The sequence below is a fragment of the Perissodus microlepis genome, chromosome 9 (assembly GCF_051167445.1).
Source record: "Perissodus microlepis isolate ML-2025 ecotype Zambia chromosome 9, ASM5116744v1, whole genome shotgun sequence".
In the NCBI taxonomy this organism is placed as follows: domain Eukaryota; kingdom Metazoa; phylum Chordata; class Actinopteri; order Cichliformes; family Cichlidae; genus Perissodus; species Perissodus microlepis.
The window spans coordinates 13042694-13059070 of NC_140469.1; the positions used below are offsets into that span (position 1 = coordinate 13042694).

At 43.0% G+C, this 16377-nt stretch overlaps 1 protein-coding gene across 4 annotated transcripts in view; it reads left to right on the forward strand.

Annotated features, from left to right (window-relative positions):
• The window catches only part of zfhx4 (zinc finger homeobox 4), a 93742-nt gene that overhangs the window by 45918 nt on the left and 31447 nt on the right, over window positions 1-16377 (forward strand). For all 4 annotated transcript variants that reach the window (XM_084939080.1, XM_084939079.1, XM_084939078.1 and 1 more), the window contains exon 6: window positions 9402-9636. In XM_084939080.1, the coding sequence (XP_084795206.1) occupies window positions 9402-9636 (235 nt within the window). The remainder of the gene's footprint in view (window positions 1-9401; window positions 9637-16377) is intronic.

A 16377-nucleotide genomic window follows, 5' to 3' on the forward strand; every position in this document is an offset into this window, starting at 1 on the left:
TCATCCTGTTAGGACAAAGACACAAGATTGTTTAGGGGGAAAAAAAGAAAGAAGAAGAAGAAAAACAACTGAAAACAAAGTAATAATCAAAGAAGGCGCATGAGCTCAAACATGATCTCTCGGGGGCGTGTTGTCTCCACTTTTGATGCATTGATTTGATCAGAGCAGCCTCAGACAGATCACATGGCAGAGAGATCAGATAAATACTTTTTGTGTAAGTTCATTAGCTTTACTTTTGAAATCACCTGACATTAAAAATGTGCGCTTAATTTGCAAGAAAGCTGACAGGAAAAATCGTAGCCTCTTTTTTTTTGTAGCTCCGTTCTTGAAATAGTCTAAAACGTTACATCAGCTTAAAAATGGTATTTAGGCAGCCGTGCTTCTTCCCTCTCATGAAGCTATCAGGATATTGATATGGACAAAGTTGAACTGAAATACTCCTCAACGCCCTTCCAAATCAATAATCGATCGATTGGAGGTAATTGTGCTACTCCCTTGGAACGGTCCCAAGTCACCCTCTCTCCCTCTCTCTTTTGCCGTCTCTCTCCTTCTCACACTCTTTGTGTCATTATCAGCATGTGGACCCGTATTCGGTATTTCAGCATTCCAGCTGTAATTGATTTTAACCATTAGGTGCTCAGTGAATAGATAAGTAGTGGGAGATATTCGATTATACGGTGAAAGAGGGAGACGGGGATGAAAAGAGGGAGAGAAAGAAGGAGGGAGAAGGATTTAGGGATGTTGCCGGAGAGCTGCAGAAAGGGGAGCTGACCTGTCCTGCTGTCTATCCGTCTCTACCACTGGCCTTCCATCTTTGCGGCAGCACAATACCGCTGACCTCCTGTGAGTTCAAGCAGCTTAGTTTCTGCGAGGTAATCCCTAATGCTTTGAAATAGACCTGATAGAAAGCCCACTTACTTGTTCAGGATTAATGTGGTTTGTGTGTGTGTGTGTGTGTGTATTGGGGGTGCGTGGGGTGTGGAGGTGGGAGGGTAGTTTTCAGCACATTTAGTTAAATTAACCGATTCGAATCATGATATTCACTTCTGACTGCGAGCAGCGCCTGTAAAAGCATGTCACACTTTATCGACAGACAGGTGGGAGACTTGCATCCTTGTGCATCACCTGTCACACATTATTACGCCGCTCTTCTCTGTTGTTTGTGTCTGGATTCGCTGTGCTGGTTGCCAGAGCGCTGTTATTTCCTTTCAGTAGCTGCCCATCGTTTACAGAAGCCATTTTGTATCGTGAGTGCAGCAGAGGACGGTATCGTTTTTCAATTGTTTTCTGAAGATACAAGTCAGACTTTTTTGTTTCTTCCCTTTTCCGCTGCCCTTTTCTCCTCTTTTCCTCATTCTGGCAGGAGTTTAGGATAGGACTAGGGGCAGGAGCAGAGGGAGGGGGGACAAAGGCAAACATTTGAGTAATCTTCAAAGAGCCCATTGGTATGTTGAGTGGACGCTGGTATGCGGACTGCGGCTGAGGCTTTTTCAGGGGAAAACAATATCCTTCCTTTAGATGGCTGGGGCCTGGGCAAACACTACTAGCTAGGCAACTCTGCCCAGTGCTGCCACCGCTATCAGCTTACCCTCCCGCCGCCCCTTGTCTCTTGCAAAAATTGGTAGTCTTCTTCATTGCTGGAACAGAAGCAAAAGAAGAACCCAGCTTGGCAAATGCGGGGCTCAATGACTGAGTTTGTGTGACATATCTCCAAATTGTTTAACTGGGAGAGTTTTGACGTCGACTGCTAAAGAAATGGTCGCACTCTGTATAAAAATAGTAGCGGCGGATCAAGTGAGCCACGTTGTAGGTCACCTGCAAGGCACCTGATTTCCTGTGGCAATATGCAAAACAAGTCTGCTGAAGAGGTACATTCATTGTGCTGTTCCTGGCAGACAGACCAGCCTAACATACACACACCTGAACGCAGCCTTTCTGCACAACAAGCCACATTTTCATACCGTTTCCAAGGAATAAGACCTGACACTGTTTTGTTTTTTTAAATTCGAATGTGTAATAAAAGCATACAAAGGACAATTGTATGCTTCTTTGTTATGAAGTTGATTATCATTATATATACCACTATGTAGAATCTATAGTTGTAGATGGGCACAGTGATATGTCTATCAAAAAAGCATTAAAAAGCAGATCTATTTGATAAATACGACCATTAGAAGAAAGAAGCAGGCAGTCTGCCATTTTGTGACAGTTTCAAAATGAACTCCCTTTTGTCCAGTAATCACTAGCCATTTTCTCACGAGGATCCACCCCAGGGATAATTTCTCCCATTTCTCTGTCATTAGCAGGGCCTGGTATTAGGCTTGTGTTTTGTTCCCTGTACCTTTTGTTTTGTGCTAAGTGAAACCATGCGACAGGATAGGGGCTAACTGGAAAACAATACTCCCCTTCACAGGCTCAGGAATGTGTAATTAGTGATTTGAACCCAGCTACGCTCGTCTAGATTCTTCCCTATCATTCTCTCTCTCACTCTCTTTCCATCTCTTGTTCTTTTGTTCTCCTTGTCACAGATTTTCTTCACCCCGTGTATCATCAAATCTTTCGCTTAGTGTTGTTCACTGTATGCGTCTGTCATTCCTTTTGTCACACTTTCTCTTGGAGACATTTTTTTGTAGCAAGTCCCCACTACCAGCAGAGCAAAGCAAAACAAACTTGGCAAAAAGTCACTGATCCTTTTAGCACCAAAATTATTTTACCTTGTCTTCCTTTTCAGTTTCAGTTAAACAGAACAACAACCGTGTAGCGCAAACTTCTTTGATGATACAGGTAAATGAGCTAAAGTCCCAGATTTGGAACCCTTTTACTCGTGTTTTTCGTAGACCCTGTCAATTAGAACTTGCTTTGATTCCCCAAAAGCATCTTGGTGTGTTGGGAAAATGGAAAAAGATGAGCCCTACCCAAAAGTCTTAGCACACTGGCAGTATAAAATATAACAGGCTAACAAGCATGCTAGCACTTCAGTGATCTTCTTCTCAGCATTTCACGATCTGTCTCCTACTCTGAGTCGGTGGAAAAGATAAAATCAGTGGCACAATGGTTTAGGGAAATAGGAAGGTCTGGTCAGTCTCACCTGGTGGTGATGGAGACAAGCGGGGGGCTTTTAGACCCTAATGGGCTAAGGTCAGGATAGCTAATAGGCAGTAAGTGGCTGAGCCATGCTGTCTAAATCTAATGCTAATGTAAATACTGATCCATTTTCATGGGGGATGGAGGTGAGCTGGCGTTCAAGACACCCAACACACATACACTTGAGCTTAAGTGAGTAAGGAAGATCTGCTCTGGTGTCTTTGTCTTTTGTAATCTGCAATTTTTGAAACTACACGTTATCTTCCTCGCTGTCCACTGATCAGGACAAGAAGAAGTTAATCGTGTTATAATTTAGCAATGTTGTGTTTTAGGAGGGAGACTAGAGGTCAGGTAGGTGTGAACTTCAGATTGATCTTTATGTCAGTTACACGTGTCACATTTTCATCAACATGACAAACACGAATGATTTTAGATTTACTTCACTTATAAACCTCTATCGCTATTTGTCTGCAAATAGTAAAGAAGGAAGAAATTAAGTGAAGAAAGAAAGAACAAGTAATGAGCAACAGAGAAAGGGAGAGAAAGAGACAGGGAGACAGCACAGAAGTGGAGAAAATGTCGTATGAAAGACTCATTGTGATAATTCATTTATTTGTCTTGGCAGTGATTATGAGATGAATGCTTATTATTATTGGGTGACCTAAGCTAAGCTCATCCACAGGCCCCTGCACCTCATGGATCGGTCCCAGAGCTGTGATCACATGTGATTGCCAGCAGCCAGAGAAACAGGAGAGCCAATTTAGCTCTTGGAAATATTTTCTTTTGCATTTATGAAAATGAGAGCCTGGGCAGGAGGCAAAGGAAAGATGACCATCAGGAAATAAAAGAAGGTCGGGTCGGTTGGGTTCAGGTGTGCTGGGAGTGCCTTGTGTTGAATCTTTAGATTACACACTGTGGCTTTGTAGGAGAGGGTAACTGCAGATGCACACTGAGTGTGTGTGTAAATTGGTGCATGTGCACTCAGCACTTTTTTTTTGCACTTCTATATGCATATTTATTTTTTGTGTCTGTGCAGCACTGACGCTGACTCTCTACCACCGCCTCTGTTTTCTTTATCTGTGGAAGGAAGGTGGCACATACCTGGGCTCTCCACAAGTCTTTTGAGCAGTGCAGTCTGCCAGTGAATCCATTGGCAGCAATCTTGCGTTACATCTATGTCTTGGGGGCTGAGTGTCGGTTAGCAGTAACATGTGTTAGGGAGCTGGTAGCACTGATGGAATTCTACACTTGGCAGCCTTCCAGGCAGTACTGGTATGTGTTTAAAATACTTTCAAGGAACAATACATGCTTTTGTTGTTTGCTGGGCCAAGTGGGGCTGTTTTTGTCTCTGATGGCCCTCAGGGGCCCAGGGGATAGCACTGGAGGCTGGTGACGTTCTTAAAAAAGGGGGGGAAAGGTACAACCAACAAAACTCCCTGCTCCCCCCCAAAAAAGAGAAGATACAGATGAAAAGATATAAAGAGGTTTTTATTTTCACAATGTGCGGGGTGTACATTTGCATGCATGTGCATACTCTCAGAGGAATCAAAAACAAAACTGAATGTATGCACTTCTTTACATACGCACGCACACACATGCACACGGCACCGGTTATTAAGGCATAACCGCTGTGGCGGAGAGCTCTCACTTTCAGCATGTATTCATTAGTTGCCTGTTTCTACACTTAATGACAGGAAAGAGTCCTGTTTGTACTGAATACTCTAATTTGTCATTTGCTTTATGGAGGAAAAATGCAACCCCGCTGCCTGGTGCTACTTTTGAATTTATTTTCCACGTTACCAGAGAACGCATCACAATCACAGGCAAAGACAAAAAACAACACGAAAAAACACCCGACTGAAATTATAGACAGACGCAAAAAATACTTATGAGATAATATCAAAAAAAAAAATGTGGAGTTAAAATTACTAATGCATAAAAAAACGCACGCACACATTCGCACAGTCATAGAGCAAAAAAGAAACGGTGGATTGAAATTATACCCACACGCGCTCTTTCACGTACTCGTACATGCACAGGGAGATAAAAGAAGTTGTGAGGAGATGTCTTTTGGCTTGGCTTATTAAGAATTCAGTTAATGAGGCAGCTTTGTCACCCCAGATAGAACAAATGGATACGAGACAGCAGCGCCGCTATCCTTCCCCGCAAACCCAGGCAGCGAGCCGAGGGGAAGATGTGTGTGTTCTCGTGTTTACTTGTGTGTGAGAAAGGTGTTTTGTAAACATCTCATTCTGCATAATGAATGCAGTCCTCTGTCGTCCTCAGTCACACACACACAGCAGCAGCAGCAAACTGCTACACCAGGGAGCTTCCTTTACCTGTCAGACTGACTCTCCTCCCCTCTCCCAAAAACAAGTCCCAGGGTGTTTTTGCATCTGTGTGTGTGTGTGTGTGTGTAAGTCACTGACAGCATTGACTGTCTTGTGTTTCTGACAGCTGAACGGGAAGTCCTGAGTATTGTAATTTACATTGTGATGTGTGTGTGTGTGTGTGTGTGTGTATCAGACAAGCACTCCTTGTGTTTTAATGTGTCGGCTAATGTCTGAGTGAGCACCCTGGTCGCTTTTGGTCTTCACTCGCTCAAACCTGGTAACATTCACATATATATCTACATATTGCAACACAACAGTAACATGCACATATTTAAACGTTACCTCACACGCATTTCTATTTTCAGTTTGCCACAATGATATATTTTTGCAATTCCCTGACCAGAAGAGGGATCTCTCCGTCTCTCTCTTTCTGTCTGAGCCCTTTTTGGGTCCACGGTAACGATCACTTGCTGCAACACCAGAGAAACACATACTGAGAGAGTCACTGTTGCTCTCATATGTGAGCTTTACTATAAATGTAACTACACGTCAGGCAGTAGTGACGTGGACATTTGCGGTAAATTTGCGGTAAATTAAAGGAATTTTTAAAGGAATTTTTAAAGGAATTTTTAAAGGAATTTTTAAAGGAATTTTTAAAGGAATTTTTAAAGGAATTTCCGGTCACTACACAAGTTAGGACGTAGATTTCCCGCAGAAGTCTAAATCAAGCTTGAGTGGAGAGTACTAAATGTTCTCTCCGCTAGTCACACTATTAGAATTGATACTGGCAATTGACAATAACATATTGATAAAGCCAGCAATGTGGCATATTCGATGACTGAAAGGGGTTTTATGTGTGTGCATGTACCCCCTTTGCCATCTAGAGATGTCTCTGCCCTGTTTAGATCCACCCAGGGAGTGCTGTGTAGCTGATTTTGATTGGCCCACAGGGAGTGTTGGCTTATTTGGTTGTTTGCCAAACACTAATCCCCAACAATTAACCACCAGGCAGGCTGGAGAGGTGCCATATTGACAAGGATGGCTCTTTTTGCCATTCTGCGCAAAGGCGCTCGATATGATATGAATGTGCGCACAACAAGTATACACATATACAGATCAGCAGCAGCATAAATTACATGCACATTGCAAGTAGACACACGGGGGCACAAACCCAGGAGCAGGAACAGTGTGTTTGTGTGTTTGAATATGCATTACACAGCCCACGCCTGGCAGGAGTCAAAGTGCTCCTTTAAAAGTTCATAAATCATGGATGTTCTGGCCTGTGATCACCAGACCGCCTGCATTTCAGGCCTGCGGAGTGCCAGAGAGCGACAGACAGCCCTCTAGTTTAGGTCTTAAACAAACCCTCTGGAATGTGCTGATGGGGGAAGAATTAATATTAGGTCTAAACCTATCTGGCATCCCAATTCAACCCTAAAGTATATCATTCAGCTTCTCTCAGCTGAAGCCTCACATCCTAAAAACATTACGATGTAACTTACAGCAGTAAAGGATGTGTGGTGTTTGAGGCCACAAGCGCTACAATTCTCCTACTGCCATTAGGAACCAGTTTAAGCCATCAAGTATTTTCTGAAACTCTGCCTCTCTTGATAAGACTCTTAACTGTTATGGCCATGTCTGCTCACACACTTTCCAATTCTAGCATGGTCTTCATATGGGGCTGTTCTTAACGTACTTCTCGAGGTTGTCACAAGAGGAAAGAAAGGCTTTGTTTGATTACCAGTTTTCTATTCAGTTCTAAGAGCCCCGCTTTCAGCTTCATTCAACTGTAACTGGGCCCCATTCCTATCAGAATGACGTTAAAATAAAAGTGTGTTTAAATGTCCAGATACGGTTAAGCTCAGAAAGAACCAGTTCCAAGCTAATCCTGTTTTGATATTGTGGTTGTCCTAATTGATCAGAGGATGAATGACAGTCAGAATGTGTGCAACTACACGGGCTTTTGCATATGCTGTATAGCATATGGCATTGCTTTGAGAGGTCGTTTTCAACAGAAGGTATTTCAAGCACCTCCTGTTTAATGCCAGTGTTTTATAAAGAAACGCTGAAAAGTTCATATTGAAAGAAAAGCCATGACGTCACACTTTCTTGTTTATGCATGTGATATATGCGTGCTTGCTTCCGTAGCAAAAGTGTGTTTCCACAGTGAGGCTCGACAGCCCAGTTTTCCTGCGAGGTAGGGAGGGGAAGAAAGAAAAGAAGCAGAGAGAGAGAGAGAGAAAAGAGCGAGGGAGGCCTCCTTTCACAGAGAAACAAAGATAGCTGTAATTAATGGCCCTGAGCTCTGGACTAGGGGAGCTTTCTTCTGACAACTCTGACTTAATTAAAACTTAAGACTTCTGAAAGGGCCTCTGACTGCGAGGGGACGTCCCACCGTCTCGTGAGAAAAACCTCGCAAGATTTCCTACAAAAGAAAGAAAGAGGGAGAGACAGAGAGAAAAGATGTGTTAGTGGCTGTAGCTATGTTGCTAATCCCTGTTTGTCAAAGGAGGAGGGGGGGTGGTTAGAACTCATACACCTGCGACCCACTCCTCCCACCACACACACACACACACACACACACACACACACACACACACACACACACACACACACACACACACACACACACACACACACATTCATTTTTCCAGTCTCTCTCTCTTCCTGCTCCATATAGCTTGATGCAACTATACTCTGGAGGAAATATTACCTGGCTAACTTTTCATTTGCTTCCAGAATGAAACGTCTTCCTATAGGAAGAGGTGAGAGACTCAGTAGGGCTAGCACATGCACACTTGTCATTATCTGCATTAATTCATGCACAGAACCCTGCACCTCTTTCTCACATGGCTGTATGAATAAATCTTAACAAAGTATAAACTAACCTTTGCGAGCCACCCCTGTGTCTCTGCCATGCTATCTTTTCCCCTCTCTCTCTCTCTCTCTCTTTCTCTTTGTTGCTCTCTTTCTCTCTCTCTCTCTCTCTCTCTCTTCTCCCCTTCACAGAGGATCAGATAATAAAAGCTTGGCCTGGTCTTTTGTTTTTGTGCATTGTTCATTAGCCCGGCAGCAACAACAGAAGCACACTTGATATGCTTGGCTTGACTGGGTGTATGGGAGTAGGGCAAGGTGGGATGGGGGCTGTGCGTGCATGCCTGTGTGTGTGTGTGTGTGTGTGTGTGTGTGTGTGTGTGTGTGTGTGTGTGTGTGTGTGGTGTTTGTGCACCTACATGCACCAAGGGCAGGGCAAGAGGTAGGGGGTAGCTTTGCATGGCTGCAATGCCATTAAAGAGGCAAGTGGAAATTAGGGGCTTGCAACTGACAGCACACATTGAATGAGAAACCCCTGCAGCTGCTAACAATATGGAGAGCTGGACAATGTGCATGTTAAAGACAAAAACGGTGTTCTGAACTCAACACCTTGTCTGACTTTTTGTGGGGGGGCGTTCTGTCTTTGCATTACTTAGACAATATCCAGTTAATTGGAAATGTTAGTCTTTAAACTAAGCTCAGATGCTTAGAAGTTATATCTATTTCTGTTTGGTAGTTTCATGTTTGTCTGTCCCTTTTATATCTTGCCTTTATGCCTATACCTTTTTTAAATATATACTTCTTGAAGATCTTTACTTGTGCAGTAGACTTATATAAAAGAGCCATTAGTCAAGAATCTTGCTCTCTAGTATTTTTCTTTCAGAAATATCTATAATACCACTGTAGCCAATAATGGGTCTGACTGAAATGCTGACTATTGACTTTTTGTTGGTTTTTTTAGAACCAGGCAAGTGGGATTTCTGGGTGTTTGAATTTTTGGAATTCAACTGGAAGGATAATAGAAGGAAGGTTTTTCTGGCCAAGTTTAAAATGTTACAAAGATATCCGGAAAAAAAAAACAATGAAGTTGCTTCTGCTTTGAAATTTTTGAACTGTCCCTAAAAGGTGAATGCATCTAACCTTCAGACTCTCTACTTCTCTGTTCCACAGCATTTGCAGAAGCTGGACAGTTCGTATAGCCCGGAGTCATGTGTCTACTACTGCACGCTGTGCGACTACTCCACCAAGGCCCGCCTCAACCTGGTGCAGCACGCCCGCTCAGCTCGCCACCAGCAGAACGAAGGACTGAGGAAACTCCAGCTGCACCAGCAAGGCCTGGGAGGAGATGAGGATGGGCTGAGCCTTCATGAGCTGTTCCATGTCAAGGAGTGCCCCAGCAGCCAAGGTCTGTGCTTTTTCAACCTACTTTGTTTGCTTTAACTGTGATACTTAAGAATATTTGTTAGTTTTAAGGCTATTTCAGTTAATACTTTGGGGATTAACTTTTTGTCACATCTTTTATTTTTTTCTGGTGGAGTGCACACATGGCCTGACTTTAACATTTTCTATTGGCTTCCACTTTTATTTTTATTTTTGTTGTTCTTCTTTTTTTAGATTTTTAAAACCTTGATATTAGCTGAAGTGGTCAGTTTTCTTTGTTTGAAGTCAGATTCCTCAATCTTTACTCCTTAGACTCCTCCTATCTCTTCCCTCCCTTGCATCACTCTCTCTTTCTTCTGTCAAATCTCTCTCACTCCGTACTTCATTCCCTCCTTCCTTTGGCCTTCATATCCAGATCACGTCTCTCGATACAGGCCCATCCATTCCTCCTAATCTCTCCAAAATGAGCATACTGTTCCTATTAAGCTGCTGCTCTTATATCTGAAACATGCACACACACACACATAGACATACACACACACAGTGTCCCGTGCACAGGGACATCCCAAGCAGGCAAGTCAGCTTATGAAATTTCACCTTGGGAGGATCTCATAGTGAAAGGCCTGTACACACATACGTTACTCACACACATGTATGCTATGGCTGCACAGTCTCTCCCTGGAGTGAGCTTTCATTTCCTTTCTCATGACCAAAGCAATTTGGCTTTCATTTAAGAGTCTCCGTCCTGCCAGCAGCTAATAAGTGTAACAGAACTGTAAAACATTCAGAGAGACAAAAAAAAAGAAAGAAAGAAAGAAAGAAAAAAAAAGATTAATCGTTTTTCTTTGAGTGGGGGGTTGGATGGTGGGTAAGGGGTTGCAGGGTGTAAGGGGAGGGGGCTGCGTTGTAATTTAAACCAGAAGACAGAGAGTCAGGGTCCATTATTTAGTCATCCCTATGTTAATGCTGCCGGGAGAAAATGAGCGCTTAACTTGTTTTTGCTTTGCTTGACCTGCAGGAGCGGGTGGAGTGGGGTGTGGTGGTAGTGCAGGGGGGAATGGGGAGGGGGGGGGGGGGGGGGGGTAACACATTTTGAAGAGCATTCCAGCATAGCATTAGCCCATACATCTGTCTGTCTGTGTGTGTGTTTAGGTGTGTGTGTGTGCGTGTGTGTGTCAGCTCATGTGTATTCCACCATGAATCTGCGCTCCCCAAAGTGTCCTGTTTATACTGTACATATACTCCCAAAACAGATGGGGGCCCAGCGCTTAGAAACATATGTGAGTCCTAGCGCACACACACATGCACGCACGCACACACACACACACACACACACACACACACACATTAACAGGAGACGAGCTCCTTGTCCTGGAGTGGAGACTGCTGCTGGTGAATGTTTGGTTTTAATTACACATGGATCAAAGTTTCGGTGAGATTTGGGGTGCAGCAGAAAAGCATGCTTAGATAAATCATTACCTTACATTTTAACATAGCCACCAACCCACCCCCACTTCTTTCTCATCTCCTCTTTTTTGCCCCCCTCCCTCCCCTCTTTCTTTCTCTCCTTCTTTGTCCTGCTTATTCCTCCAGCTCCTGTCCATTTTTTTCTCCAGGCCTTTTACTGTTTTTTTCTTTTTTGTCCTCCTCCCCTTCCCTTTTTAAATCTCAAACCAGCGCGCACAAGCAGGTTTTAAACCTGTCAAAAGCAATATTTGGCTGCTGCACCAAATTTCCAATGTTCCACTCTTAAAACGCACTAAATTTGTTGCTTGGACCCTCATTTTATACCTTGGCTTTGAGATGGCACATGGTGAATTTCCATGAGGAAGATAGTGTAAAACCTTAAGCGGACGCTGGCACCGTCCAAAATGCTAAGCCACTTTTCTGGATGCCCTTCTTTTGCCCACTCTATATAACTTTCTTCTGAACAACGGTATTCTTTCACATGGTACGTGGTAAATGTTTCAAAGGCTACTTCCTTGTAGCCCATAAGTATTTGGCAGGTGTACGCAGTGAGCGAAGTTACAACCATGTCAAGGAGAGATCAAACACTGAGAGTCAGTGGAATAAATTGGGCTTGTGTTCTTGTTCTGTAGTTTGCTAATAAAATCCGTGTTGTTGTATTTGTTGTTTATTTTTAGGATTTTTTTTTTTTAACTTTTGGTTTCCGATTACAAAATAGTTCCTGTTAGCGTCACACGCTAGCCCGCCTTACGAGAGAGAAAATGTATATTGCAATCGCTTTGGGCTCCCGCAGTGATATATGATGCGAATGGGGTTTTTTTTTTTTCAGCAATGGAAAATGCTTTATAGTAGGTAACATTTTTATCCAACGTTCAGTTTAAGGACCCTCTGTTTGTGTATTCGTGTGCTGTTAGTTTTCTGGGGCTACAACTCCTGACTCGAGCACTTTCTGTTCATTAGAGACTGGTATGAAAAAGATTAATTTAAGTGCTGACCGGTATCTTTCTCTTAAAGCCTGGGAGTTGGCACCAAGCCAGATAATTATAGGCTCATTTGGGAATAAGAGTTCTAATGCTTGGGACTTTATGTACATGTGAATGGCTTTCATTAAACAATTTTGATGCTGATTTTATGGCCTAATTAAGGATACGGTACTGGAGAGACACACCACAAGAATATAGGTGTTTTGAACAAAGACAGGAGTGTACATGCAGTACTTGTGAGCTTGTAAATGCATAGGTTTGCCGATGTATGTGTGCATTTGTGTGTCTTTGCGTTTTTCTGAGAACTTGTCGGTCTCTGTTGTCCTCTTGAGTGTTTAATTCTCTGAACCTGGGCCCAGCCAACTCACGCCTTTACCTTTGGTAAATACCGTTGTGAAGCGAGTGAACTCTGTGCTCGCTTGCCCGCCTGCACCCTTGCATGTGCAGCAGTTAGCACTCCCGGCCTAAACAGCAGAAACTTTTCACCGCAACCTCTCAACTGCGTCCTTCAGAGACAAAAAGCCCACTGTGTCCACATTTCTGAGATAAACCGTCCCTCTCTGTGTGCAATTAGAAATGATCAAGAAAATTGAGTTTATAAAAAATGCCAGTTTGCATCAGAAGAGCGGGCATAAATGAATTGCCTCTCAACATGGAGGACTTAGAGGCCATTTTGCTTTGAGGGTCGTCCAAAAGTTATTAGAAAAATTCGATATTTTTTGTACTTCTCTGCGCTCTGTAATGAAGTTACGTCCTGAATGGAGCTGTTTAGTAAAACAGCTAAAAAAGCAAAATATGACAGATTGCGAGTCATGGGTATTCCATCATCGGTTTGATAATTTGAACAATTTGTTTAGCTGGATTTTTTGAGAAATTAACAACCTCTGAAGCTTAGTTGTTACAGCGATTTTTTTCCCTTTTTTGCCAGTTCTGAATCTCTCGACCATTTGTTTAACTACAAAGAGCATTTTCAGGAGGCATGTGTGTGTGCGTGCGTGCAAGCATGGGTGTGTTTTTCTATGTGTTTCCTCGCCCATTAGCCCTGTGCTCCATCATGTGTAAAGCTCCTCATAAGCCAGACCAAGCAGAAACATGAGGCCTTTTCTGCATACTTCACTTTCTGTCTTTTTTTTTTCTCCTTTCCTTGTTCCCTCTGTCCCTCTCAAAAAGGAAAGGGAGATGGGATCTTATGGAGGTAATTATGTCTGAGAATCCAGCCTGTCATCCATCCCTCCAACACCAACCCCACTACCCGCACATCTCCATCACTCTGTAAACCCCCTCCTCTCTCTCGATCCCAACCACCGTCACCCGACATGCATTAAAGAGGGAGGGAGAAGACCCTCTTTGTCTGAATCCCTGTTTTAAACAAAAGATCTCTTCTGACTTAGATAGACCAGCAACACTTTTATCATGTGCGGGTGGGTGCACGTGCGAGTGTGTCCAGAGCCCTTTGTTTTCTCTGAGTGATAAGGCTCTAGGACATTTTTGGTCCTAGTTAAATTAGTGTAGCAGTGCTAACCATTTACATAGCAGCTGTAGGCTAAAACCTGAGCCTAATGGACTCTTATTATCCACATATATATGTGGCTGAGTGTGGATATAGATGCGTGTTTGTGTGCGTGTTTCCAGCAGGAGGTGGTGGAAGCACGGCCAGTGGGAAAGTGTGCCATCCTGCCTGTTTCCGAACGCACAGACATTCCTTGTTTTAAAATGCACGCCGTCGAATTGTGTCTGAGCTAAGTCGAGGAAGCAAAAAACACAGAGAAAAAAAAGAAATCATCCCATTTTCAATGTGGGAAAGAGCATCCCAAAGAGCATTTCGATGTGATGACATTGAAGAAACTTTTGAGGTATTAGGTTTTACCTCCTCCCTCAGTTTCACTTATTCATCTTATGCCTCGTTTTTTTTTTTTCCTTCGGGTGGTGGGGATGGTTTCGCCATTCCAGTGGTTGTCTTTTTTCGGAAAGGTCTCTCCTCAGACAGAAGTCTATTTTCAGGGTTTGTCTCAGTAATTTGTGGCCATTACATAAACATTCATGGATGGCCAGAGGACTGAGAGAAAGGATGCAATACACACCCAGATCTAGCAAAACCACTAGAGTTAGCATAGCGGTGGCAATTTTCTCTTTTAAGTTGTAGAATGGAGAGGGTGAAACCAGATAACTAGCTCATGAAAGGACACTTCAGCCCTTTATTAGGAACAGCTTTAAGCATTCATCTATTAGATATGTACATTTAGAACTGCTCTGGATAGTTTAAGCCGACCAGTTATAATGCATATCGATTTGCTCACATCCAGATGATTAAATGCAGTCATTTATTTTTGACCTTTTCTTCTTCATTTACCGTGACACAGGAAGTTACTTACATACTGTAAAAGGTAAAGTCCACAGATTTCAGTCAGATGGGATTCATTCCTCGCATAATAAAAACCTGGAATGTTATTTTATGTGTCCAACACGAATACAAATACAGGGGGGACTATTCTGATGAGAGTGATGTGATTTTGCCCAAGAGGATTTTTGTAAAGCATGTAGCTTTTTTATTGCCGTGCAATTAGTTGGAGACAATACTCTGCATTTTAAATCATTTGTCACATCAAAATAAGACACATTCATATATGTATATTATTATATTTTCGGCAAGTAGCAATTTACCCCAAATTTCCCAAAACCATATTCTCTATGGCTGAGGGAGTAAAAGATGTGGTCATTTTTTGAATAATTCCATCCAAGCAAATTATAATTACTTTGTGGTCTCTGTGTGTGTGCACACAGAAAAAAAATGGGCAGGAGCCCGACTTGTGCCTCAGAAAAAAAAGTGCCTCGTTCACCATAAACTATTTTTGCAATGGTGTGTCGGGGCGGTATGGGCTCAGCCGATTGTTTTTCTTTGAGTTGAGCAGCTCTTTGGTGTAGGGGTATTACCCCGTCTAAATTGTTCCCTCATGTTTTCCGCCAAGGTTCTGTGCCCAACACACTGACAGTTATAATTTGCAGAAATTGCGCTGATTATCTGAATTAGCATACCTGACCAATGCCACATTAGTCTTATTTACAATACAAAGCCGTGGGGCTCTGAGGACGCATACTAAATATGACTTAACCCTTTGAAGAGGGGACTGGCGTCACAGGGCCAGAACGTCTTTCACGTCAATGATATCACAAAGAGCTTAAGGCCCCCCACTCCATATGGACCTGAAAGCCTCTGGAAGACTCCTGGAAAGGGAAGTGGTGAATGCAAAGTCCAAGGACCATATTGAAATCACAGGTTTACTGCAAGTTTTTCCCTTACTCTCAGGTTCTTTTGACCTTTGTCTTCCCATATTTTTTTTTTTCACCACTTAGCTGTTCTCCCCATCTTGTTTTTCTTTTCCTTTTCCACCCCCCACCCGCACCCACCCTCTTCACCCCTGTTCTTCTTTATTTTCTTCTCCCTCACGTCTATTCTTTTCCCTCCCCAATCCCTTCATACACCCCCTGTCCATTGACTCTTAACCACAGATGGACAAAACAATGGCCCATGTCACACAGCATTAAGACAAACAATCCAGTGATGGGAGGAGGGTTGTGTGGAGCCGGAGCCACGGTAACCAGGCAATACGCTCACTGGTCCAAGCAGCCACTAATCTCAGACAGCGATGATACAATTCACAAATGGACACTGAAGGCAGCCTGTACGCACACACGCTCACAGCCACATGCAAAAAAATAGGAACATTAAGAAATATAGTTACTGGGCAGCATTTCTGCAAAAAGTTTTCTTTTCTTGTGTCCATCTACACTCTCCTCTCAGTTTCTCTTCCCTCATCCATCAATGGGAGGTATAGAATTGATAGCAGGTATTGATTACCAATTGGCTAAGGCTAATCTGCTCTAACCGGAGGAAGCTTTGCACTTACAGCGGCTGTCAGTGGCTTGTCGTGTGTGTTTCTATTTGACTGTGCAGCATTACAGTAGCAGTAACAGTATTTTTTTTGTCTCAACTGCTACCTACAGCATACTAATGGTCCAGAAGCAAGGCGTTACATTTAAAAGAAAAGAAACAAATAAATAAAATAACAATGGGGCTAATCTGGACATTACTTTGATTTTTTTCAGAAAAAGGGAAACGTATGTTCTGTCTGCCCAAAGAAGCTCCGAGAGACATGCCAAGTTTCACCTCCCTACCTATGTGAATAAGACCCATCTCCCTCTTGCTTCTTTTCTTCATCTCCCTAATAGGAAATTTGAGCACACTGTGTGAGATTAAAGCAGAGAATCAATGCCTTGTGAGCAATCATTTCCAGACAAATCTCTTTCATCTTTTTTTT